Source organism: Callithrix jacchus, chromosome 7 (genome assembly GCF_049354715.1).
Source record: "Callithrix jacchus isolate 240 chromosome 7, calJac240_pri, whole genome shotgun sequence".
In the NCBI taxonomy this organism is placed as follows: Eukaryota; Metazoa; Chordata; class Mammalia; order Primates; family Cebidae; genus Callithrix; species Callithrix jacchus.
This window is the reverse complement of record NC_133508.1, coordinates 101,762,702-101,790,071: the sequence shown is the minus strand read 5'-3', so window position 1 is coordinate 101,790,071 and position 27,370 is coordinate 101,762,702. Positions and strand designations below refer to the sequence as shown.

The window sequence follows — 27,370 nt, the reverse complement described above, 5'->3', positions numbered from 1 at the left end:
CACACATACTTCTTCAACAGAACAAAATTGACTTAGCACCTCTTAGTAATGTTCTGTGCAACAGCAAATATTCTGGAGGAGAAGAAAATAAATTAACATTCTGAGGATTCCAAACGAAATCTCCAGCATCATACCTTATCCCACCTTCCCAGCTCACATCTCTCGCTTAAATCTTGAGTATTATTTCGCCATATACGATTCTGGAGGGGCCATATATTTCAGGGACTACTGGATACGCTTTATGCTGCTCCAGAAGTGGTAAGCATCTTGAGCACTTGACCATGTACCAGGAAAGGCTTTTATCTACATTGCCTCAGTTAATTACAACAACAACCCTATGAGGTAGGTTTTATTTATTATTCAGGAAACCAAGGCATAGACAGGTTAATTTTCCACATATTTAATAACTAGGATAAGCCAGAATACGTAGGTTGACCCAAGAGATGTAATTATTATAATTTTCTTGTTTCTTTTCTTTTTTTTCCCTTCTCTCTCTCTCTCTCTGTCTCTCTCTCTCTCTCTCTCTTTCTTCAAGTTTCCCTCCTGTTGCCCAAGCTGGAATGCAGTAACACGATCTCAGCTCCCAGCAACCTCCGCCTCCTGGGTTCAAGCGATTCTTCTGCCTCAGCCTCCCGAACAGCTGGGATTACAGGTGCGTGCCACTATGGCTAGCTGATTTTTTGTAATTTCAGTAGAAATGGAGTTTCACCATGTTAGCCAGGCTGGTCTCAAACTCCTGACCTCAGGTGATCTGCCTGCCTCGGCCTTCCAAAGTGCTGGCATTACAGGCATGAACCACCGTGTCTGGCCATTATTACCATTTTCTAAGCTAAGGATATTCTGGTGCAGAAAGGGAAGAGTGACTTAAACCCTAAGCCCCAAAAGGGACCTAGACCATGTTGCTCATCTGCCACCACACTGATGATGCTAGTTAAAGCCCATTGCAAAAGTTAAACTAATGACAGTTGGTCAAGCCTGCTCCTGGGGGCAACTCAATGATCCTTTCCTATCTCCTTCTTATTATTTTAGTCTAAGACTAAGGAGCAGGCATCCTCAAATCCGTGATTCTGTTTTGAGCTCACAGTTCTTTGTGTCCATTCTAGGTTAATTATATAATAGAAAAATAACCAGCCCATTCTGTCCTTGATTCACTTGAGACAGCCTGGTCACAGGCTCAGGGAATCTAGAATAAACTTCTGTAATAAGCCAAAACAGTGGCGCTTCTTCCTAACAGCTCCAGAGGACCCAAAGGTCCAGGTGATCTTCAAACGTTTATAAAAGAAACAACAGAAAATTAACAAAACTGTAGTTCTCAAGCCTAGATAATCATCACAATTTTTGGAACCCAGAGATTACCAAGCCAACATTCTGATTCACTATATCTGGGTGGTGGCTGAAGAATAGTTTTGATGGTTTGTTTGTTTTTTTTGCAAAGTACCCCTGGTGTTCAGTTTGGTTTGGGGCAACTAATCCAAGATCTTAAACTCAATTTTCCCATCTGTTTGCTTAGCTTCTTTCTCTGTCTTTGGCATATAAATGTTTTCAAGTTTCTCTAACTTAAAAAAAAATTAGCAATAACAATAAATGAAAAACATTCCTAGATCCTATGTTATCAGTAATCATTCCCCTTGTCTCAGCTACACAACTAAGAAGAGTGGTCTGCACTGATTCTCTGCTTCTTGCCATCACACTCAACCTGCAGCTAGCCATTTTGTTTATGCCATGGCCCCTTTCCACTGCCTTCCTTGTACTCTTGGATGACCTTAATAGTCTGGTCCCAGGTACTCCTTCTTCCGGGCTAACCATATCTTCTTCTATTTTCCATAAAGCTTTTTTGCCTCCCCTACAGATCAGTTAACTTCTCCTCTAAAAAATGAAGATTACAATTGCTCTTGGCATCTATAGTAAGAATAAAATGAAAGCATAAAATGGTTTATGAGGTATTAAGAAGCAATGGACTGATTGTCTTGAATACATTGAGTGTTTGGACTCATCACAGACAGTTTCATGTCACTCTAGAATACCATTATTCATCTGTATAGTCTGTGGGACTCCATATCATGGGACATTTACGTGTGTTGATTTGCTACTTAGCTAGGGAAACCGCTGCCAACTTACAGAAAATCACCATCACAATCCTTTTTTCACTGAAGTCCTTCAAAAATCTTGGTTATTCTATTATATAGACGAGAAAACAAAACCACAACAACCCTAGTGTCTTTCATTCTTTCTTTCGATAAGAATTTACTGTGTACCTGCTATGGGCATGGCACTGGATTGGGCACTTCGCATACAATAAACAGATAAAAAGGAGCACAAGGTTAAGTAGGTATCCAATTTAAAAAATCAAAAATCTTCAGTAAGAATGTGCCACAGAGTAAAGTCACAAAGAGGCAGAGCTGAGCCAACACAATCCTGGAGGGCCACCTGAGCTTCCAAGCAGTCCTGGGGTTGGCAGAGGCCTTCGCTGAGACTGTGTAGAAGCCCTGCTCTCTCCCACTCTCAATTCTGCTTTCTTTCCTTTCCCCATAGGCTGCCAAGGTCCATCTCATGGTCTGCTTCCTAAGAAAGCCAAGCTGCTACAACAAATGAGAAATTCTTATCTAGAAGGGTCAGGGAAGGTGACAAGGAAGTTGGGTCCTGAGGAATAAGCAATGTTTTACATGTCAGAGACGGCTGGCAGTGTGCTGTAGGATGAAACAATGATGTGATCAAAAGTATAGAGCAGGGATGGAGATGGGTGATTCTGAAGAAATGAATGGGATTTCCTGAGGTTACAGAGGAGATTTTTTCAAAATACTCAGTGTGTGTTCAGGATGTAAGGAAAAAGAGGGAAGAGAAGCAGAAAAACCTTTTGGGAGGCTTCTACATTAAAGAAAAAGAAAGGGGATTCAAGACTCATTGTTAGACTACAGAATCTGAGCCAAATTTCCTTTTCAATGAATAGAGGACAATGAGACCTATGTCACAAGTCAGTGTACCAAACAAGTACCACTCATAGGCAGATGCCTAGCTGGTGTCTAGACCAAACAAGAGCAATACACAGGCAGATGCACAAGCTTAACGAGAAGACCAGTGTATAAGCAGGTGCCCATCAGGGTGTCTAGACCAGACAAGAGCAAGCTAGGGCCGGGCATGGTGGCTCAAGCCTGTAATCCCAGCACTTCTTGGGAGGCCGAGGCGGGTGGATCACGAGGTCAAGAGATCGAGACCATCCTGGTCAGCATGGTGAAACCCCGTCTCTACTAAAGATACAAAAAATTAGCTGGGCATGGTGGCGCGTGTCTGTAGTCCCAGCTACTCAGGAGGCTGAGGCCGGAGAATTGCCTGAACCCAGGAGGCGGAGGTTGCAGTGAGCCGAGATCGCACCATTGCACTCCAGCCTGGGTAAAAAGAGCGAAACTCCATCTCAAAAAAAAAAAAGAACAAGCTATAGGCAACTGTCCAGCAGGGTATCTAGACCACAAGAACAACCCATAGGCAGATATTCAGCAGGGTGTCTAGAATAAACAAGAACAATTCATAGGCAGATGTCCAGCAAGGCGTACAGAACAAAGAGCAACTTATGGGCAAATATCCAGCAAGGTATTTAGACCACAAGAACAACCCATAGGCAGGTGTCCAGTCAGGTGTCTAGACCAAACAAGAACAATGCATAGGCAGATGTGCAGCCAGATGTCTAGACCACAACAAGAAAAGCAACCCACAGGCAGTTGTCCAGCCAGGTGTCTACACCAAACAAGAAGAACAATGCATAGGCAGACACCCACTAAGGTGTCTAGACCAAATAAGAGGAGTAACACACAGGCAGATGCTCAGCCAGGTGTGCAGACCAAACAAGAAAAGCCCATAAGCAAATGCCCAGTCAGCAGGTATCTAGACCAAACAAGAGCAACCCACAGACAGGTGTCCAGCCAGGTGTTTAGACCAAACAAGAGCAACACACAGGGAGATGCCCAACCAGGTGTCTAGACCAAGCAAGAAAAGCAATCCATAGGCAGATGCCCAGCAAGGTGTCTAGACCAAGGGAGAAGAGCAACTCACAGGCAGTTGCCCAGCCAGGTGTCTATTAAACGGGAGCAATGTACAGGGAGATGCCGAGCCAGGGGTCTAGTACTTAGTCATTACTTGACAACTATTCACTCATTTACTCACACTCTCACTTGGACAATGATGAGAGTTAGGTCAAAATGAATAAAACCTAGAGAAGTACTGAGTGGAAAATGCTGAGGAAAAAATTCTCAGTGTAACCAGAAGGAAGGCAATACTGATTATGACAGGGAACCCAGACTGTGGAGCAAACTCAGAGGAAAGTTTGTTTTGCAGTACCTACAGGACAATCACAGAGAGATGTGTGTATTGAAGTTGGTTATTCAATAAATAAACTCAGAAATAGATCAGGTCTAGAGCTAGAAATTGTGAATTCACCAGTGTCTGGCAGGAGCTGGGAAGCTGGCTAAACTTAGAACATTCAGGAAGATAACGATTAGTGAGGTGAGGATGGTAAGAGAGGATATGTGGGGACATCTACTCTGAGCAACAGAATAAACAAAAATGAGCCCCAGAAGAAAAATAATAAGGATTAAGCAAAGACATAAGAGGGTAAATAGCAGAAAATAATTTTATAGAAAGCAAAGGATAAGAGAGTTTCAAAAAAGAGGCTTACATGTCAACTACTACAAAATAGTCAAGTAAAATTGTAGAGGAGTTACTTGAAATCCTTCTATGGAGCAATGGTATCCTGCATTTTAAACACACACCCATACCTTGCTCATTTCTAGAACCCTGCAACAAATTAAATAAGGCAATAAAGTGAGTCACAAGAAGTTTTGGGTTTCCCAGTGCATATAAAAGTTATTTTTACACTATGCTATAGTCTGTTAAGTATGCAATAGCCTGATGTCTTAAAAATATTGTCATACCTTAATTACAAAATATTTTATTGCTAAAAATGCTAATGATCATTTAAGCCTTCAGCAAACTAGTCTTTTTGCTGGTGGACGGTCTTGCCTTGATGTTGGTGGCTGCCAACTGATCAGAATGGTGGTAGCTAAATGTTGGGGTAGCTGTGGGACTTTCTTAAAATAAGACAACAATAAAGTTTGCTACATAGATTGACTTCCGTTCCCAAAAGATTTCTCTGTAGCATGTGATGTTATACGACAGCATTTTATCTATAGTAGAACTCCTTTAAAAAACTGGAGCCGATTCTCTCAAACCCTGTTGCTGTTTCATCAACTAAATTCATACAACATTCTAAATCCCTTTTTGTTATTTCAACAATGTTCACAGCATCTTCACTAGTACATTCCATCTCTAGAAACTGTTTTCTTTACTCATCCATGACAGGCAGCTCCTCATCTGTCTAAGTTTTATAATGAGATTGTACCAATTGAGACACATCTTTAGGTTCTTCTTCTAATTCCAGTTTTCCTGATATTTCTACCACATTTGCAGTGACTTCCTCCACTGAAATCTTGCTCCCTCAAAGTCATCCATGAAGGTTAGAATCAACTTCTTCCAAACTCCTTTTAATGTTGATATTTTGACCTTCCATGAATCCCAAATGTTCCTAATGGCATCCAGAAAGGTGAATCATTTCCAGAAGGTTTTAATTTATTTTGCCCTGATCCATCAGAGAAATCACTATCTATCATAGCTATAGCCTTATGAAATGTATTTCTTAAATAATTAGACTTGAGGTAAAAAATCACTCTTTGATCCATAGGCTGCAGAATGGACACTGTGCTAGCAGGCATGAAAATAACATTAATCTCCTTGTACATCTCCATCAGAGCTCTTGGGTGACCAGGTGCATTGTCAATGGGTAGTAAAATTTAGAAAGAAATCTTTTTTTTTTTCAGCAGTGGGGCTCCACAATGGGCTTAAAATAGTCAGTAAAACATGCTGCAAACAGATGCCTCTAGGTTTTTTGAAAAAAGGGAGATAATTAATTCTAAGCAGAAAGCCAAACAAACAAATGCATATAACTCATTTTCCCTGAAAACATCTGAGTACTGTTCTATATACTACTACCTAGACTTATCCTTCAATGACCTAGGTATTTTCCTTACATACGCATTATAAAACTTAGCAATGTCCAGGCGAGGTGGCTCACGAGGTCAAGAGATTGAGACCATCCTGGTCAACAAGATGAAACCCTGTGTCTACTAAAAATACAAAAATTAGCTGGGCATGGTGGCACACACCTGTAGTCCCAGCTACTCGGGAGGCTGAGGCAAGAGAATTGCCTGAACCCAGGAGGCAAAGGTTGCGGTGAGCCGAGATCACGCCATTGCACTCCAGCCTGGGTAACAAGAGCGAAACTCCGTCTCAAAAAAAAAAACAAAAACAAAACTTAGCAACAAGGAGGTAAGTGACCACCAACCTTGATTCAAATCAATCAACATTATATAAGCACCTATACAGTGAAGACGGAAAGAGATGTAACCATGAGGATATAAAAATAGATAAATGTTTCTGTGATCTCATAGTATGACAGAGAAGGCAAATGCATACAAAAATGGTATTGATATATCGACTCTTATGAAAAAAACTTCTATTATAAAGATGCTTTGTATTAAGATAATATAATAACTTTCATTTTATTTATACTTTTATGGTTCATGATATGGTTTGGCTCTCTGTCCCCACCCAAACCTCATCTTGAATTATAATCTTCACGTGTTAGGGAGAAACCTGCTGTGAGGTAATTGAATCATGGGACAGTTTCCTCCATGGTATTTTCATGATAGTAAGATCTCACTAAATCGGAAGCATTAAAAGTATTTGGCAATTTCCCCAGCTGCCACCTCCTGCTGCCATGTAAGCCATGCCTTGCTTGCCCTTTGCCTTCCAACATGATTACAAGTTTCCTGAGGCCTCCACAGCCACGTGGAACTGTGAGTTAATTAAGCCTCTTTTCTTCACAAATTCCCCAGTCTCAGGCAGTATCTTTATAGCAGTGTGATAACAAACTAATATAGAAAACGGGTGCTGAGGTAGTCAGGCATTGCTATAAAGATACCTGAGAATGTGGAAGTGACTTTGGGACTGGGCAACCAGCAGAGGTTGGAACAGTTTGAAAGACTCTGAAGAAAACAGGAAGATCAGGCAAAGTCTGGAACTTCCTAGAGACTTGTTGAATGGCTTGAACCAAAAGGCTGGCAGTGATATGGACAATGAGGTCCAGGCTGAGGTGGTCTCACATGTGGATGAGGAACTTATTGGGAACTGCAGCAAAGGCCACTCTTGCCATGCTTTAACAAAGAGACTAGCAGCATTTTGCTTCTGCCCTAGCAATCTGTGGAACTTTCAACTTGAGAGAGATGATTTAGGGTATCTGGAAGAAGAAATTTTTAAGCAACAATGCATTCAAGAGTTGACCTGGCTGTTTCTAAAATTGTATGTTTATATGTATGAACAAAGAGATTATCTGAAACTGGAATTTACATTTAAAAGGGAAGCAGAGCATAAAAGTCTGGAAAATGTGCAGCCTGACCACAAGGTAGAAAAGAAAAACCCATTTCCTAAGGAGAAATTTAAGGCAGCTGCAGAAATTTGCCTAAGTAACAATGAACTGAATGTTAATAGCCAAGACAATGAGGAAAATGTCTCCAAGGCATGTTAGAGACTTTCAGAGCAGCTCCTCCCATCACAGGCCCAGAGGCCTAGGAGAAATAAATGGCTTCTTGGGCCAGGCCCAGGGCCCCACTGCTCTGTGCAGCCTCAAGATGTGGTGCCCTGTGTCCCAGCTACTCAAGTTCCAGCCATAGCTAAAAAGGGCCAAGGTGCAGCTCAGGCCATTGCTTTAGAGGGTGCAAGCCCCAAGCCTTGGTAGGTTCCATGTGGTGTTGGGCCTGTGGATGTGAAGGCAACAAGAGCTGAGGTTTGGGAGCCTCTGCCTAGATTTCAGAGGATGTATGGAAACACCCGGATGTCCAGGCAGAAGTATGCTGTAGGGGCAGGCCCTCATGAAGAACCTCTGCTAGGGCAGTGTGGAAGGAATATGTGGGGTGGGAGCCCCCACACAGAGTCTCCACTGGGGCACTGCCTAGTGGAGCAGTGAGAAGAGGGCCACCATCCTCCAGACCCCAGAATGGTCGATCCACTGATAGCTTTCACCATGCACTTGGAAAAGCCACACTCAAGGCTAGCCTGTGAAAGCAGCTAGGAGGCGGGCTTATCCTGCAAAGCCACAGGAGTGAAGCTGCCCAAGGTCATGGGAGTCCACCACTTGTATCAGCATGCCCTGGATGTGAGACATGGAGATCACTTTGGAACTTTAAAATGTAATGACTGTCCTGTTGGATTTTGGACTTCCATGGGGCCTGTAGCCCCTCTGTTTTGGCCAATTTCTCCCATTTGTAAGAGGTCTATTTAACCAATGCCTGTACCCCCATTGTATCTAGGAAGTAACTAACTTGCTTTTGATTTTACAGGCTTGTAGATGGAAGGGACTTGCTTTGTCTCAGATGAGACTTTGGTCTTGGACTTTTGAGTTAATCCTGGAATGAGTTAAGACTTTGGGGAACTCTTAGAAGGGCATGATTGTGCTTTGAATTGTGAGGACATTAGGTTTAGGAGGGGCTGGGCAGAATGACATGGTTTGGCTATGTCCCCATGCAGATGTCATCTTGAACTGTAGTTCCCATAATCCCCATGTGTCATGGGAGGGACCCAGTAGGAAGCAACTGAATCATGAGGGTGGTTACCTTCATGCTGCTCTTGTGATAGTGACTGAGTTCTCAGGAGATTTGATTGTTTTATAAGGGGCTTTTCCTTTCTGCTTCACTCTGAACTTCTCTTTGCTACTGGCATGTGAATAAGGACTTGTTTGCTTCTCCTTTCACCATGATTGTAAGTTTCCTGAGGCCTCCCCAGCCATGCTGAACTGTGAGTCAATGAAATCTCTTTCCCTTATAAATTACCTAGTCTCAGGTATATCTTTATTAGCAGTGCCACTCACTCGGCTTCAGGGACACAGCCCTCTTGTCCTCTTTTTGCCCTGCTCGGCTCCCTTTCCTGCTTCCTCATAGTTCCACAATATGTCTAAATGTGGGAGTTTAAATAAACAAATTAAGGTCTATACAATCTATTTTTCAGAACATTTTTTGTGGTTTATCTATGAATAAGATTTTACTGCATAAAATCTGGCCTTCCAACTCCTTTGAGCAAACCTCAGCAGTTCAAGTCCTTATTTTATCTGACTCCTCCCTTCTGTTCTCTAGAGCTTGAACGCTCTAGGATCAGCCTTTCATTCCATGCTGCTATTCCACCAAACAACACTTGACAAGCTCACCTATAGTGTCTATGTTGCTAAACCATATGGCTGGTATTTCTAGACCCTCAGCATACAGGGACTAGGTGACAAAGTTGATCTCTCCCTCTTTCTTGAAACACTTTCTTTGCTTGGCTTCAGGGAGACAGCCCTCTTGGTTCTCTTTCTACCTGCCTGACTGCCCTTCTCAGCTCCCTCTCCTGCTTCCTCGTATTTCCAAAGTATGTCTAAATGTGGGAGGTTAAATAAACAAATTAAGGTCTATACAATCTATTTTTTCAGAACATTGTGGTAAATCTATGCAGTAAGACTTTACCACATAAAATCTTATTTTATGAAAAAAAATGTTCAGGATATATTTGCTAAGTAAAAAAAAAGGCTATATCATTAAGATATGTAGTATGAGTGTGTGTGTGTGTGTGTATGCTGTGTATATATGTATATATGCCAGTATATGGCTAACAAAATTTTCTGAAGTCAGTGTAATAGGGTTATGAGAAACTATAAGAAAGACCAAGCTTTGATATAGCTTGCAGTACAGGAATAGAGTTTGAAGGGGAAATCAGGTAAACAAAGGGACCTTGTTTGTTTAGTTCTTTAATTCTGTGAGTGCATATACATAAGTATACACACATATACATTAAATATAAACTGAATCCTATAAGCTCAGGAAGCTAGATTTCTCAGTGACTAAACAGTTTTTAAATGTTATATAAATAATTACATCTTTCATGACACTAACGCAATCATGAAGCTGGAGCAACTGGGCATAAAAAGGAATGAGAAATTTCTAGCTTGGTTGATTTTTCTTCTTTATTTTAGGTAGAATGTGGCTTCTTCATTGCATTGTTACCAGGCAAATTTTTCTAATGTTTAATAGGTAATTTTCTTGGTATTTTAAAGAGAAAAACCTATAATACATAGTTACTCATCATTCATAGCAGGAAATGAAGTCACCAAAATTAGCTGTACAGTCTACAGCCTCTAAGGCCACCTGTTCATCCTATCCTATAGCATTTACCTCGGTAATGTGACTTATAAATGCCCCTTACACCCAGTGAATTCCGTTTCTCAGTGAAGACTGCAACGTTACCAAGATCGAAGTTTGCAACTTCAAATGCTCTTTAAAATCAAATGCAATAAAGAAAGTCCAGACGCTTTTTCTTTCAGTGAGAAAGACTAACTCCTACTTCACTCTCACCTCAATTGCATAACTCAAGAGAGCAAGAGGCAACTTCTCTTGGACTCTTCAAATAAACTCTCTTTAGGGATCAGGCCATGCACAAGAAAATAGCTCAGCAGGAATTTAAAAGAAAAAAAAGAGAGAGAGAGTGAGAAAGTAGGGATAAAAGCAGGAAAGAACCTGAACAAAACATTACCAGAACCATAATATAACACATGCACTGTCAAACTTTAGTTATTTGAATAGACTCAGGGACAAGGAGTCAATTTAGAAAGTAGGAATCTGGCAGGGGTGGTTTTAAGAATAAGAATACACATGTGTGTTGGATGAATGGACACATGACCTAGTTTTGGATAAATGAAGCTAAGAATGGTTTATAATTTATGTGAGTCTGCTTCCAGCTAGTCTGAGAGGCAATCTGAAACTGTGTTATCAATTAGTGGCCTGTTGATGAATTATACACAGTCTGAAAGAGCCTAAGGCTGGACGTCTTACAGATGTAAATATCAGACATGTGATAACCTATGAAGTACAGTAATTCTGCTCTGAAAAGGGGCCTGAGCTGTACAGGAGGAAAAAGGGGAACTCTGAGATCAACTTTCACCATATCCCACTACTCTCATATTACAAATAACTGCTCAAGAATGTGGACTTTGGGATGTAGCCACTGCCTAGTAGAATGTCACAAAACTTCAAAAGCAAGCCAGTTTTAAAATACCTGAATATTGCCAAAATCTGCTCGTAAATCTAGCTGTGTCACCTGTGCCGAGAACAACTCTTGTTATGTAGTAGGTTATACTCGAGACATCCTCATAGAAACATAAAAATTCAAGATCTGGTCTTTATATACTACTAACCTCTGTCCTCTCCACACTCTTCTTCCCCACCCTCTGAGTTTTCAAACTATCTGAACTCTCTTCCTTAACAAACAAACACTGACATACATCAGCATTTTGTTGGGATTATTTGTGCACTGAGTTTCACTCTAAACCTCAGTAATAGGAGGTAATCTTAGTACCTCCAATAGGTCTTAAATGCTTATTCCCTGGTCCTCACTCTTAGCTGATGATCTTGCTTTCTAATTCTCTGAAAAAACAGAATCACGAAGAAGGGAGTGTCCCCAAGTTCACATCCATCATCAGATGAGCAACTCCATCCATGTACTCTTCCTTTCCTCTTCCTGCTATGAATGAACTATCTATGCTTCTACGTCCTCTGCTAGTGATGCACCATCTCCTACCTAATCAAGGAAAAAGCTCTAGCAATCTTCTCCCCTTGCTCCTACGCCAATCTCTACTGGATTGACCTTTGGCACATAAACTGGGTATAATTTCTCTCAATTTCTTGATCTCATCTGGCCTTCCAACTTTCCTTTGAGCAAATCTCAGGAGTTCAAGTCCTTATTTTCTCCTCCATTCTCCAGAGCTTGAACCCTCTAGGAATGGAGGAGAATAGTAGAGAATAGTAGCATCATTCTAGGCTACTATTCTACCAAACAACCCTTGATAAGCTCACCCATAGCCTCTACATTGCTAAATCATATAACAGGTTTTCTAGACCCTCAGCATACAGGGATTAGGTGACGAAGTTGATTTCTCCCTCTTTCTTGCAACACTTGGCTTCAGGGAGACAGCCTTCCTGATCCTCTTTCTACGTGCCTGACTGCCCTTCTCAGCTCCCTTCCCTGCTTCCTCTTTATCTCAGTGTCACCTCAGCAGTAAAGCACCCCAGGACTCAGTCCCTGGAGCCCTTTTCTTTTCTACCCATGGTCACTTGCTACAAGATCTAAATGAGCCTCATAATTTTAGTACTACCTACACACAATGACCCTCTAGCCTTGGCCATTCTCTGGACTGCAGACTTGTACATCCAACTGCTCAGATATCCCTTCTACTTAGATATCCAATGAACATTTCAAATGTAACTTTTAATAACTTGCCTCCTACACAAATCTGTACTTCTCCCAGCATTCCACATCACACTAAATGACAACTCTGTACTTCTCCTTGTAAGTTCAAGGATTTTAGAAGTCCTTCTGGCCTCCTCTCTTACTCTCACACACCCAGTCCCCCATCCTGCCCCAACATACAATGAACCAGAAAATCCTACTGATTCTACCTTCAAAACATATTTAGAATTCAACCGCTTCTCACCACCTCCACTGTCACTGCCTTAATGCTATCATCATCTGCTGCCTGGATTTTGAAGTAACTTTCTAAATTTTCTTCCTCTACTTCCACCTTTGCCTTGTCCACTCTAGTCTCGACTCAGTGGCCAGTAAACCTTTTAACCTAAGTCAAATCATGTCACTTCCTTGTGTAACTCTCCCACCACGTGATGGCTTTCTATCTCATTCATCCTTATAATGGCCAGTAAAATAAGGCTCTTGGTGACCTAGTCCTGGACTGCCTCTCTGGCCTAATCTACTCCCCACTCTTTCACACTACCACAGTTACAGTGGTCTTCTTGCAGTTTCCAAGCACACCAGTCACCCAATTAAAGGCCTTTGTCCAGGATATGCTGCCTCCAGATAAACTCATAGTTACAATCCCACTTACTTAGATCTTACCCAGGAGCCCTTAGATGAAATAGTAAGTCATCTCCTCTTTCCCCCACCAGCCAACAGTATTCCCTATGTCTCATCTCTGCTTTACTTTTCCTTGATAGCATCCATCATCTTCTAACACGTCACTTGTTTCTGTGTCTCTCAGCCCCTAGCTCCCAGATTATAAACTCTGTGTGTGTGTGTGTGTTTTACAGCTCCTGACATATAACAAAAAAGAGCATTTACTATGTAGAAGGCCTTTAATAATATTTGTCAAACGACTTCTAGTTGTACTTACTCCTTCCACTTCATACATAGGAGGCCATTCTTCCAGGTTATGGCCATATACTAGAGAGGTCATTCTACCAGATTCCCTTGTGTTAACTCCCCCAATGGTTTTCTGACTCATTCAGAGCAAAAGCTAAAGAATGTCCTCTTCTGGCCGGGTGCAGTGGCTCAAGCCTGTAATCCCAGCACTTTGGGAGGCCGAGGCTGGTGGATCACGAGGTCAAGAGATTGAGACCATCCTGGTCAACATGGTGAAACCCCATCTCTACTAAAAATACAAAAAAAATTAGCTGGGCATGGTGGCACGTGCCTGTAATCCCAGCTACTCAGGAGGCTGAGGCAGGAGAATTGACTGAACCCAGGAGGCGGAGGTTGCAGTGAGCCGAGATCACGCCATTGCACTCCAGCCTGGGTAACAAGAGCGAAACTCTGTCTCAAAAAAAAAAAAAATGGCCTCTTCCATAACCTGGAAGAATGGCCTGTGCATTCACTAAGAAAAAGTAACACTACTTCTAACAATGAAGCTAGATAACAATATGCTCATTATCAGAAATAATGAATAGATGAAAAATAAGGCAATGAGGATGAGGCCCTGGCTGCCACAGCTTCCAGATGCTCTAAGGTCTGGCTCACTGACATGATTGGTTCTCACAGGAGATCATCATTCTGGACCCCAAGTGAGCACACCCCACCCTCATTCTGCCCTTTCTTACTGTCCCAGTCACATAGCCAGGAGGGTAATGGAGCTTCTGGAACCTCAACACCAGACTTAGGATCTATGATCGGAAATGTGTTAAGGAAGGTACTGTCTACTAGAAAGGAGTGAAAATGCATTTGAAAGTAGTCCATAATTCCTTTTTGTTTTATTTTTCTCCTGATTATAAAAACAACAAATGCTTAATTTAAAATTAAGAAAATTAATAAGTAAAAATATTGCACTGTTTCATCATTAGAAGATAACAACATTCATGTGTGATCCATCTAGATCTTATATAAATACACACTCATTTTAAAATATTAAATCTCCTATAAATGCACATGAATTCTTAAATCTCTGCCAGGCGCCATGGCTCATGCCTGTAATCCCAGCACTTTGGGAGGCCGAGGTGGGTGGGATCACCTAACGTCAAGAGTTTGAGACGAGCCTGGCCAACATGGCGAAACCCTATCCCTACTAAAAATACAAAAATTAGCCAGGTAGGTGGTGGCTGCCTATAATCCCGCTACTTGGGAGGCTAAGGCAGGATAATGGCTGGAACCCAGGAAGCAGAGATTGCAGTGAGCCGAGATTGTGCCACTGCACTCCAGCCTGGGTGACAGAACAAGACTCTGTCTCCAAAAAAAAAAAATCCCATGAATTACCATGAGTTATAAGAAATTTAACTACACACAATGTTGGATTACAGTATGTATTTCTAGACCGCTTACATCTGATCCTATTCAGAGATCTCAAGTCCTCAGACCCAGCAACATCTCTCGCGTACCTGGGAATATTTTAGGGAAAAAACTAAATTTGGAAACCTGGAGACTCGAGTTCCAACTTTGCATCCTGTGCCAGTTGTGGAATCCTCCTCATTAATTTATCTGCCCATTCCATGCCCTTGTCTGCCTTCTTTTATTATTTTTGTAATGAAAACTATTCTCATTTAGCTTCCCTTCTAGTAGTAAACCTCACCTGCTACAAAAGCTTCCAGATGATCTGACCAGTGAAAAAAGATATGCCTAGCAGATTTAGGTTGGATCATTTATCTAGCAGCTATAGTTTTATTATGTCTAAGAAACATAAAACTTACAGCTTATTCTTTTTAGACCTAATAGATAACATGATTTGTGTAGATAATTCCCAAAGACTACATATAGTATCTGCTCCAAACTGAGACCTACTGGGGCCCTAAAAGTAAATATTCTGGTCCTCTGACTTCCTTTTGGGCTTTATGTGTCTACAAGAGACCTGGAATTTGGGAAGTATGGTTCTTTATCTTTAAGGATGCTTTGTTTTTCCAGCAATAAGGAAAGTCTTAGGAGGTTCCTATGCTTTAGATTGTTTTTCTTGGTAAAATCTGAGGATTGGAGATGGTATTATTTCTAAAGTTCCTTCCAGCTCTTAAACAATGAAGTCTCTAGGTACTGAGGTATATCAATCAACAAGAGTACATAGGAGAAAAAGAAAGAGAAATACGGAGTGGAACTGTAGGGCAAGAAAGTGGAAATACTGTATCACATTGGAGCTATCACTATATAAATACAAGTATCCAGTAGTTCTCACCACAGCCTACAGCTGAGTTCCAATGAGAGTAGGAAGAAAGTTCAGTCTTGGTATATAGTATTATGGCCCAAAGTTTATTAGTAGAAAAGCTCTCACTGCATTAAAATAAATCCCAAAACAGATTAAAAATTGTAACTAGGGGATGCAAAGAAAATCCAAACCTCTCCCTCTTTTGAGGGTTAACTTTCCAGCAAGAAATAGCCAATTTTAAGTATATAATACTTCTCTTCAAAAATGAAAGAAAAATATTTGAAGCAATACATTTATTCAACTTGAATGTGGTAGAATACAGTTTATCTTTATAAAACCAACAGATTACTGACCTGAATTTAAGTCTCGTCCTGGATTGAAGGCCCGGCTGTTTACAGTAGTAGAAAGTCGATCACAACTAATTGTTCTAGACACATTGGTATTAAAGTTCCCATCGAATCTGAAACAATAGAGAATTAGCAACACTCATTCAGTCCCGAGAAACCAACCAACAAAAATAATGGTTTACACTGTGTATAGAATAGGTCAGTCCATAAACAGTACATTTGTGATTTAGATTTAAATACTCAAAAAAAAAAAAAAATCATTTCAGAACTGTATGTGTGTGAGGGTATGGGGGGAACACCTGTATCCAGAAGGTTTTAGAAATCAAATTCAGTTCTAAGATAAAACCAACCATTCTTCAAATCAATTTTTCTCCAATGAACTTAAGTCAGTACTATAGATAAAATCATATAGAAAATAGATGATAAAATCCAAAGCAAAGCTTAAAAAAAAAAAATCAGATGGGAGCTCTGTTCTAAACAGAATTCTTTAAATTATCCTATTTGAAAACCAATGACCAAGTACAAAAATACACAGTGGTGAAGGTCAAAGAATGGGTGTGGAGTAGGAGTGGTCTAGTTTTGAAACTCTGTTCTGTCACTATTAGAAAGATTATTCAATTTTTCTGGACCTCAGTTTTCTTATCTGAAAAAAAATGATAAAACTTATTTTCCAAAGCCATCAAAAATTAAAAGTAATGTATGGATGTTCCTCTTACAGTACATGACACATAGCTTGTACCTGCTAGGCGGTCATACAAATAAGGCAAAAGTCTTTTGATTTTCAGTGGTAGTATAATGCTAGTACTACAATGCTATTATTCTAGGTAGTAGCTGATCAATATTAGTGGAATCAATGATCCATTGCTACAGCAACAAGCAATCTCAAAGAATATAATAGGAAAACATACCAGTTTATTTACATATAGTCACTAAGAGTATTTTTAAGTGAATTTCATCCAGAAGTAACAAAGTGAAGGATCTTGGACTTCTAAGTAAACTATTTAGGATTTCAGATCCTGAGGGGACTCATAAAGTTTCTAAGAGATCCCCACATAAATGCAACTTGAAACGAGATTTTTAAAAATTTGTGTTTAAAATGTAAACTTCAGGAGCAACTAATGAAACTCCATGAACCCAGGTAGAGAAGCTCTAGGCTAGAAGAAACATTCCTAAAAAGCAATATCCATTTGACGACTGGCATGAACTTTAATCATCTCTTGATCACATCTCATAACACATAAGAACTATTACATGGAACTGATTGTACAAGCAAGGGGACTGGGTTTTCACATGTTTTACTGGTTTCAGTAGCAAGAACTAAAAACAGTTATTTCATATCATCTCAAAGGAGGTAAGTGAATTTTAAGAGACTGTTAGTCTAGGCTGTAACCTAGTGCAGAGTTACACCGACAATGTCAACTGTGCCTCAAAGGGCACCGTTGCTTCACCAATGTGACTGCCCTTCCTTGAACCTGCTCCAGTTTGTCTAGATGAGAAGACTGCTGCCTCAGAAGCCACAGATGGAGGGAAGAGAAGAGATTAATATAGCAGCAGCTGCCGTGTCCATGCTGGCAAGGCACTAACACTATAACCTCACTTCTTTCTATGCTATAGCTAGCCACACTAAGTCTACTGCCTCCCAGATGCTTTTATAAAAGGACAGATAATAGTTTAGGCTTTGTGGGCCATAAAGACTGTTGCAACTGCTCTGCCATTGTAGTGTGAAAGCAGCTATTGAAAATACATAAAAGATTGAATATGGCTGTGTTCCAATAAGACTTAATTTTCAAAAACAGGTGATATTCCAGACCTGTTTCACCACTCCTGGTCTAGACCAGGGAAGTCCAAGAGAAGTCTCTGGGATGATGAAAATGTATTATTTTTGTACTGCCCAACATGGTAGACACATGTGGCTAATGAGCATTTGAAATGTGGCCAGCATAACAGAGTCACTAAATTTTCTACTTTATTTCATCTTAATTTGTAAATAGTCACTGAAGAGTGGATACCATATTGAACAATGGAAGGCTAGAAGGTTCTCCTGATTATCTGCCTAGAAATCCTTCAGGTGTCATCCTCAGAAAGGCCTTTGCAGATTGTGATGACTTCCCAAGTCCATGTCAAATGCCTCCATATTCTGTCCAGGCATGTGTCATAACTTTGAATTTACAGTTCTATTCATGTGTTTTATGGATCAGGTTCCATAAATAGATAAGACTGCCATGAAGGTAGGACCATGTCTTATTGATATTGTTCACCATTGCATACATTGCTTAGCATTGTTCTGATCATAAGTAAGTGCTCATATTAACTGGTCTTTCATGACCATCCATGCCATCCAGGGTGCTTAATCCTGTTCTGGGCTCCCCTGAAGGCTCCAAGAAATCTTAGCAAGTGAGGACCATGACTCAGTTGAATGGTTCCTATACCGAAAGTCTAGCTACTTCAGAACTACCTAGGATGCATGTTGGAATGCAGACTCCTGGGACACACTGTTAGAGACTCTGATTTAGTGAGCCTGGGGTAAGGCCAAGGAATCTGACTTTCACGGGCTCTGGAGGAATGAAAAGTGCCCTCCAATCGTGCTATGTAGATTCTTTTAGAAATAAAGCAGAGGAATGGCTTTCTGCATGAGCACAGGTACTTCCCTGTATACCTCAAAGAGACTGAAGACCCAGGGTCTTCTGATTTGATTTAGATCAAGAGAATACAGTAGTTCTGAGGTTTGTCTGCAGCTCACATCTGGAATTTGCTGTCCAAGTTTTGAACCCTTTCTCCTATCCATTTTACAGTTGAGAAAAATTACACCAAAAATCACACAGCAAGTCGGGGACTTAAGAGAGACTTGAACCCATCACTCATCTCCTTTCCAGAGACAAACTATATACCATTCTGCATAAACGATACATAAAGAAGAACTTGCTGAAATGGACAACTCAAGATGGTTACTGACAAATCTTCCCAGGAAATGTATAAACCTGGAGAGAGCCCTTGTTTGCCTGGATGAAGTCTCCACAGACAGCACTTGCTTTCAGCCTCACCCCTTGAGAGGGCTGAAGTCCAGTGCTGAGGATACATAGATTTTCTGGACCCTTGTGAAATGCAAGCTGGCTCGTGGGACCAGGGACATCAGGGAAGCATTATTATAAGTTGTTTTAATTCCTTTGCTGAAAAGATCATCTCCAAGAGCATTAAGAAAACATTTTTATGATAATAAAAATGACAGTGACTCATTAATAAAAGTAGGTGGTTGGCAAACATTTGTGGGTCATAAAACAGTTTCACGATGTGGTACTTATCATCAATGATCTGTCTGACCTTCTCTTCCCACCATCTCCTATCCTACACTTCTGACTTAACTTACCCTTCCCTATGTGCTTTTCCTGTTTGACCCCAATTGTGATGCTCGCCAGTGTTCATTCCATCCAGTCTTCAAAGCCCAGCTCAACTCTTCTTCCTCTTCCAAATTTCCCCCTAGTACTGGCCATGCTGCTTCTTAACTATATGTCTGTGTCTTCTTCCTATTTCTCTTGTTTTGAAATCAAACAATATCATATCACAGTCCTATCTGTTAGATATAGATTTTTTTAAAAAAAGATTCTGCTTATAGCAATAAAACACTAACCAATTGTCTTGTCCATTTGGACTATAAACTAGGTGGTTCACAAACAACAGAAATTCATTTCTCATAGGTTTGGAGTGAGAAATGAAGTATGTGTGCAGCTCACTTCTGGACTTTGCTGTCCAAGTTATGAACCCTTTCTCCTACCCATTTCACAGTTGAGAAAAATGACACCAAAGATCACATAGCAAGTCAGGGCCTAAGAGAGACTTGAACCCATCACTCAACTCTTCCACAGACAAACCGCATGGGAAGTCCATGATTAAGGTACTGGCAGATTTAGTGTCTGGTGAGGGGCCACTTTCTGGTTCATAGATGTGGCCTTTTCACTGTGTTCTCAGTGACAGGGGCAAGAGAGCTCTCTGGGACCTCTTTTGTAAGCGCACTAATGCCATCCATGTGGGCTCTGCCTTCATGATAAAATCATTTCCCAAAGACCCCTCCTAATAATGATCTTGTTAGTGATTAGTTTCCAACATACACATTTAGGAGAGAGAAGATAAACATTCAGACCATATCATCAATAAAATGTAAAAATGAGACTTTTTATAAACAATGAACAAATTATCTTACTCATTTTACCTTCCCCCTATACCAAATAAATGTATATTACATGGGGGTGAAATGCCAAAAGATTTTATCTTGGAACCCCTATTTGACTAAACCCCATCACATATCTCTTGAAATCTCAATTCTCTCTAAAACCTTTTATGCACTTGAGAAATTTTAGCTTCCCCTAATGGGACTGTAGGTTACTAGAGGATTCGTACATCTCTCTCACGTCTAGCACAATGGTTGGAAGGTGGGGCATTCCATAACTTCTTACTGGTTGACAGGGTAATGCGAAAGGGCAGAGAGTTAAGTCACCAGAAAGCTCTCAGCATTTTATTTTATAATATTTGTTGAACATCTACTGTATTTCACAAGAGTCACAACTGCCTTGAGTTCTCTGACATGTGCTGAATTTCAGCTGTGCAGCATTCATTCACCAGTCAAGTTAGCGTGAAAAGCCTAGAAATTATCTGCACTCTGCTGCTTTTCTTACTACCACTGATGTGCCAGTCAGATAAGGAAGAAGGTGTCAATAGGGGCTGAAGAGATACAGGGCTGGTGGACTGGCTAGGTTAGCAGAAGTAACTTCTGGAAGCAAAAGTGAAGAGTGCTTATCTTTCTACCCTTCACTCACACACTAACGCCTGCTGCTTTTTCTGAAGTCTGGACTCCACACGCAGGATTAAAACATGCTCAGCGATCCTCATTACGTTAGCTACCTCTGGTCTCCAGAGGGAGAGTCACCTTGCCAAAGAGAGAAATGCATTTTATGCCCATGTGCCTTTGAGAAAAGTGACATAAAAAGAAACAGGCTATTTGCCCTGATTTGGAGAAAGTGAGAAATATAAAGCTCATACTTAAGACACTTTATAAAAACATGTCAGTTATTCTTAGGGGTTACCTAAAAGATTTTTCATTAAGGAGTACATGAGCTGCCAGTCACATTATAATTTCTGGTTTATGGAAAGGCCAAGAACTAGTGAAATAATAGATTTTCATATAAAATGAGTGGGCAATTCAACTTAAGAGATTTGGTTTGCTTCATTCCTCATGCTTATGCGTTTTACAAGTTAGCAATGACAATAGAAAAATCTGATCTAAAACTCCTTTAGACCCTGACTATAAAAAAGGAGATATTGGATTATAACTGCATTCTATACTCATTTTCGTAAGATAAAACCAGTGCCTGAAATTCAGTTTCAAGAGAAATAACTCCATCTCTCCTATCCTGGTAAGTTAAAAAAAAAACTTCCTTCTGGATTTACTTTCATGAACAACTGATCGAAACTGCATCCCGAGGGAGAAAACAGAACTGTGACTCCCACTTTGATCTCTTCCCCATGGAGAAATTCACTCCCTGCCTGGCTTGCAAGATGTTCATTTGATTGACGTTTGCTCTGATGTGCAAACTGCTTTGAACTTCAGACATTTAATTCCCATCAGGCTGCATTCATTTTTATTCTCCTTCAACAGGATTTACAAGCAGGAGATCAGCAAATGTAGAAGATAAAATAAATTTGCAGAAGCTTTGAATCTTACATCAAAACAGTATTCAAGTGAGTTCCAATTGGATTTCATTCAGCCTCGACTCACAGTGTAAATCAACTTTTCAGTGGAATCCCAGTTTAGAAAGATATAAAGGACCCCCACAACCCCCGACACACATACACACCAGTTAGGTTTACTTCCTTTCTTAGTCTTTGTTTAAATTTCCTAGGGAAGGTGATTTGCCAGGCAAATCACTCAGAAACCTGGGTTTTCCTCAATATTTCCAGAGAAGTCTGCCTGATTTATCACATAGCACACAAAAGTCACACCCACAGTGTCAGTTCCAAGGGCAGTGGTGAAATGTGAAGCTGTTCATGGAAACATTTTTAAGGTAATGCTTAAAAAGCAAATCCCTGTGGAAATGGATCATCGAGTCCACACACAAAGCCAATGTAATGATAGCTAATAGGGTAGGGAATATTCTTTACTTGTTTGCTTGTTTTTAATCACTGCTAAAATGCTGACATAAATGCAAAAGGTTAAAAAAATATCCTTTCTTCTGAAAGCAAAACTTGGTATCAGATCAGAAGTGGGTAGGAAGAAATGCTGAGAGGCTTCCGACGGAGTTCACAGCACAAGCAGGCCTTTGCTGCGAGTGCCACTGAATTACCAAGCTTTGTTTTCAGAACAGCGGACATTTTCCTGGAAAACAAAGGCTGCGAAAACCCTTCACTAGGAGCTGCAGGAGCTGCTAAAGGAAGGTTCTGGACACTGAGAAACACCCAGGCCTTCTAGGCCCCTGGGCCCTAGTAACAGCCTAACAGTGTCTAGTTTACTGTGATATGACATGGAGACATATCTCTTCACCTCTATTCAACCAGGTTCCTGCTCATTCTTTCTGGGAAGGATCTGATCTCCAAATATTTGAGCAACACCAGTTGAAAAGAATTAAACAAGAACCTCCTTATCTTCCACTTAACCACCCAAGAGAATAAAGTTAAACAAAGAAAGAGCTAAGATAAAAATCAAACATCTGCACTGGCAAACATTTAAACTCAGTTTGAATGGTAGAGGACAGGGGCAAGAGCAGGATCACTTCAAAAAGGAACTATCACATATATGAAGTAAATAATACTCAACCCCCCTCGACAGAGTTTACTTATTCAAACACCTAAATAAATGGGCAAACCAAAAACATGTCAAATAATGTGTAATCATGTTCCGAGAAATGGTTTTTCCTTCCATCTCTGCAGAGATTGGAGTGATAGGTCACATTCTTTTTTTCTTATCAGTAATAAGGATTAAACCTTCAGGGTTCAGCAACTCTGCCAGATTGGAAACAAGGGCTGGTTTCAAATGCCCTTGGAAGGTAAGGCTTTCAGAGCAATAAAGCGTCTCACTCTGTATTAAGTCTAAGTATCACACAGACCAACCTTATTTCTTTTTCACCATTTCCACACCACTACAGATTATGGAGAGGAGATCCTGCTGTGACCTTGTGTCTCACTTCCATATTCGAACAGATGGTATTATCATTCAATTCACTTTCTCATAAAAGCTTGGAAAATTGTACAGGTGACATCTAGGGGAAACTGGAAGTAGACACACAACCACATTAAACATTTATCCTTATCATCCTCATCACCAGGTTAGATTGGGGGGGGCACAAGAAGAAAGACGGGTATCTGGAAAATCAAAGCGAGAACAGGCCAGGGAGAGCAGCCTAGTAGGCTGCCCCTGTGCTGTCCCATAACATCCCTGTCCATCCTGCCACTTGACCTCTAATAGGGACTTGACACACTTTATGGTTATTTATTTATATACCCTTCTCCCTCACTTGGTAAGACACAAGGGAGGGGTCTTTTCTTATGTGTCTTTATACCAAAGGCCTAGCTCAGAGTCTCCTTGTGAAGAGCAAAAGTTCAGTCAATGTCTTCCAGATAAATACACATAGAAAGCCCAAGAGGCTGAGATTTCCCAGGACTAGAGACCAGAGACTGTAAATTGGGTGTGTTCTCTCCCCTCACAGACACTGAGTATTTGGTACACAGCAGACAACTGTGAGTGGTATGACACCAAAGAGAAGCGTTACGAAGAGTTAGCAGATGACCTTGCAGATTAACTGGTTCCTTCTCTCAGCACACATGGACTGAGGAGGGAAGAGTCCTTTTCACACATCTCCCTGTTCTGTTAAAGAAACAGAAAAATATAAGATGCTGAACACTTACAGCCAATTCCACAAAAGGAATACTAACCCAATATTAACAAGTTAATAAAGCTAGAGTGTAAAGACAGATGTCTATGCCATCATACCAGATAAGTCAAGTCCCCAGAAAGAGATTATAGATTTTTAAATGTGGGCCTTCTTTGAAATTGCTTTGGCATTTTTCACAATAAAAATGCACAAAATGGTTCTGGTTTTCAGCTAAGACAGGTTCTATTTCTTAAAGCTGGTATAGTCTGCTAGCCCATTTTCTACAGAGATCAGATGTTAAAAAGAAAGAAAAATCACAAAAACAACTCTATTTAAAATCCATAAAAGGCAGCTGGTAAAATTCAATAGCGTAAGCAGTAAGGCAAGTTTCCCATTCTTCCTTCAATGAAGGTCACATAAAAAATGCAGGAAGCTAGATTCTCAGCAGACCCAAATGCAGGTGCTTTCTGCTATAAGGGTACTCATCAAGACTCCTAAAGATAAAGACATCTATCTATACACACGCACATGCACACACTCAAGCACACACAGGGAAATGACACATAAGGAAACCACACAAACGGCTGCAGGTCAGCCAATTTAGAAACTTTGGAAGGTCATCTAGTAGCCTCAAGTAGAATTCTAGGAAGGAACACATAGTTTAGCATTTTACGTGGCAGATGAGCCATTCTAATTTCACTACTGGTCAAAGTACCATTAAAAGAAAACAGCATTTGGAATCAGGAAACCTAAATTTCAGACCTGGCTCCACTAAGTCCTGCCATAACTTTTCTTTCTTTCTTTTTTGAGATGGAGTTTCACTCTTGCTGCCCAGGCTGGAGTGCAATGGCATGATCTCAGCTCACTGCAACCTCTGTGTCCTGGGTTCAAGTGATTCTCTCACCTCAGCCTCCCAAGTAGCTGGGATTACAGGTGCCCACCACCACACCCAGCTAATTTTTGTATTTTTTGTAGAGATGGGGTTTCACCATGTTAGCCAGGCTGGTCTCGAACACCTGACCTCAGGGGACCCACCCACCTCGGCCTCCCAAAGTGCTGGGATTACCCTGCCATTAACTTTCTAAGCCTATTTCTTAATCTGTAGAAGTGGAGATGAAGGAGGTGGGCAGAGACAGTTTCTACCCTTCAAGGTTGGTCAGAGGAACATATGAAGAATGCAACGTAAGTAACATAATGTTTACAGAAAAACAGGCCTAAAAAAGTATTTCACTAAAGTATAAACATACATAACTTTTTAATATAAGTTAAATAATGTAAATAGGTTTTCATAAATACAAAGCTTTCTGCAATATCTTTGTTAAATGTTGAGCTCAACTCCAGTCCTTCTGGTACCAATATCCAGAAAGACTATCTGTAACATTTAGTCAGCCTGCAGGTATTAATAATTTTTAAAGGCACTGGAAATGGAAGTGTGAGATAAGGCAGTGAAAAAGACTTGAAAGACTAAGACTTGCCATACAACACTTCATGGGCATAAACACAAAACACATCTTCATGGAGAAATAATATGACTTGTAATAAATTTGAACTCAGTTGTTCAGGACCAAGCTTTTCACATTATTTGACCTTGTGACACGGAGATAACAAAGGAACGAAAGTTATACGCACACAGCTGTCACAATGTTTTATTTCTCATAAAAACGTAATAATAAGAAATAAGATGCATATAAAGTGAAATGTTTGATATATTTTTCATGTGCACTACCTTAAAACTGGGTTAGAAAAAAATAGGAGTTGCCAACTTATGGGTCCGCTGTTACATCTGGAAACATCATTCCATACGAAACGTTAACACAACATTAAAAGTAGAGATCTCAAATTTCTCTTTCATCTGAACTGCCATGCACATGATGCAGTTATGGGGGTAAAAGTATCTGTGGGATGAAAATAAAATGGTGCTGCAGGTTAATCTCAGCTGCTTAGAAAACACCCCTCTAAGAATGATCTATGTGCAATTCCAAATCAGCATGATTATACTGGATCCATCATTTTCCTCCTAAAAATCTTCTTTTGCTCCTATTTTCATCCTTTAGTTAACAGATTCCCCACTTCTAAAATGCTCAATTTAAAATTTGCAGCCATCTTTTATAATCTTCCTCCTTACCAAACTTCTCCAAGAAAACCTAGTTGCCAGATTGCACATATTGTACATCCCTATTTTGACACTCCATATAATGCACCAGCCCCTGGACATCTTTGCTTTTGTACATTTGCCTCTTAAGGTATCATTACTTTTCTCTGTGATTATCTAACTGGCCCATCTTGACAAGCAACTTGCCTTTTTATTGTAATTTATTCTTCATTCGCCAACTAATTTGCCCAAGCCATTCCTTGCTTTAAAACTACTGCTTACCATTCCTATACACCAATAACAGATATAAAGAGAGACAAATCAAGAATTCACAATTGCTACAAAGAGAATAAAATACCTAGAAATACAACTAATAAGGAATGTCAAGGACCTCTTCAAGGAGAACTACAATCCACTGCTCAATGAAATAAGAGAGGACACAAACAGATAGAGAAACATTCCATGTTCATGGTTAGGAAGAATCAATATCACGAAAATGGCCATACTGCCTAAAGTAATTTATAGATTCAACACTATCCCCATCAAGCTATCAATGACCTTCTGAACAGAACTGGAAAAAACCACCTTAAACTTCATATAGAACCAAAAGAGAGCCCACATAGCCAAGTCAATTCTAAGCAAAAAGAACAAAGCAGGAGACATCACACTACTGACTTCAAACTATACTACAAGGCTACAGTAATCAAAACAGCATGGTACTGGTACCAAAACAGAGATATAGACTAATGGAACAGAACAGAGGCCTTGGAGACAACACAACATATCTACAACCATCTGATCTTTGACAGACCTGACAAAAACAAGCAATGGGGAAACACCCTGTTTAATAAATGGTGTTGGGAAAACTGGCTAGCCATGGGCAGAAAGCAGAAACTGGACCCCTTCCTGACACCTTACACTAAAATTAACTCCAGATGGATTAAAGACTTAAACATAAGACCTAACACCATAAAAACCCTAGAAGAAAATCTAGGCAAAACCATTCAGGACATAGGAGTAGGCAAGGACTTCATGACCAAAACACCAAAAGCATTGGCAACAAAAGCCAAAATAGACAAATGGGATCTAATCAAACTCCACAACTTCTGCACAGCAAAAGAAACAGTCATTACAGTGAATCGGCAACCAAGAGAATGGGAAAAAATTTTTGCAATCTACGCATCTGACAAAGGGCTGAGATCCAGAATTTACAAAGAACTAAAACAGATTTACAAGAAAAAAACAAACAAGCCCATTCAAAAGTGGGCGAAGGATACGAACAAACACTTTACAAAAGAAGACATATATGAGGCCAACAAACATATGAGAAAATGCTCATCATCACTGGTCATAATCAAAACTACATTGAGATACCATCTCATGCCAGTTAGAATGGCAATCATTAAAAAATCTGGAGACAGATGCTGGAGAGGATGTGGAGAAATAGGAACACTTTAACACTGTTGGTGGGAGTGTAAATTACTTCAGCCATTGTAAAAGACAGTGTGGCGATTCCTCAAGGACCTAGAAATAGAAATTCCAT

The 27,370-nt window shown here is 40.3% G+C and overlaps 1 protein-coding gene across 5 annotated transcripts in view; it reads right to left on the bottom strand.

Moving 5' to 3' along the window:
- The window catches only part of CACHD1 (cache domain containing 1), a 223,561-nt gene that overhangs the window by 74,854 nt on the left and 121,337 nt on the right, over window positions 1-27,370 (bottom strand). For all 5 annotated transcript variants that reach the window (XM_009001398.5, XM_078332128.1, XM_035251734.3 and 2 more), the window contains one exon: window positions 15,886-15,992. In XM_009001398.5, coding sequence (XP_008999646.2) covers window positions 15,886-15,992 — 107 coding nt within the window. The remainder of the gene's footprint in view (window positions 1-15,885; window positions 15,993-27,370) is intronic.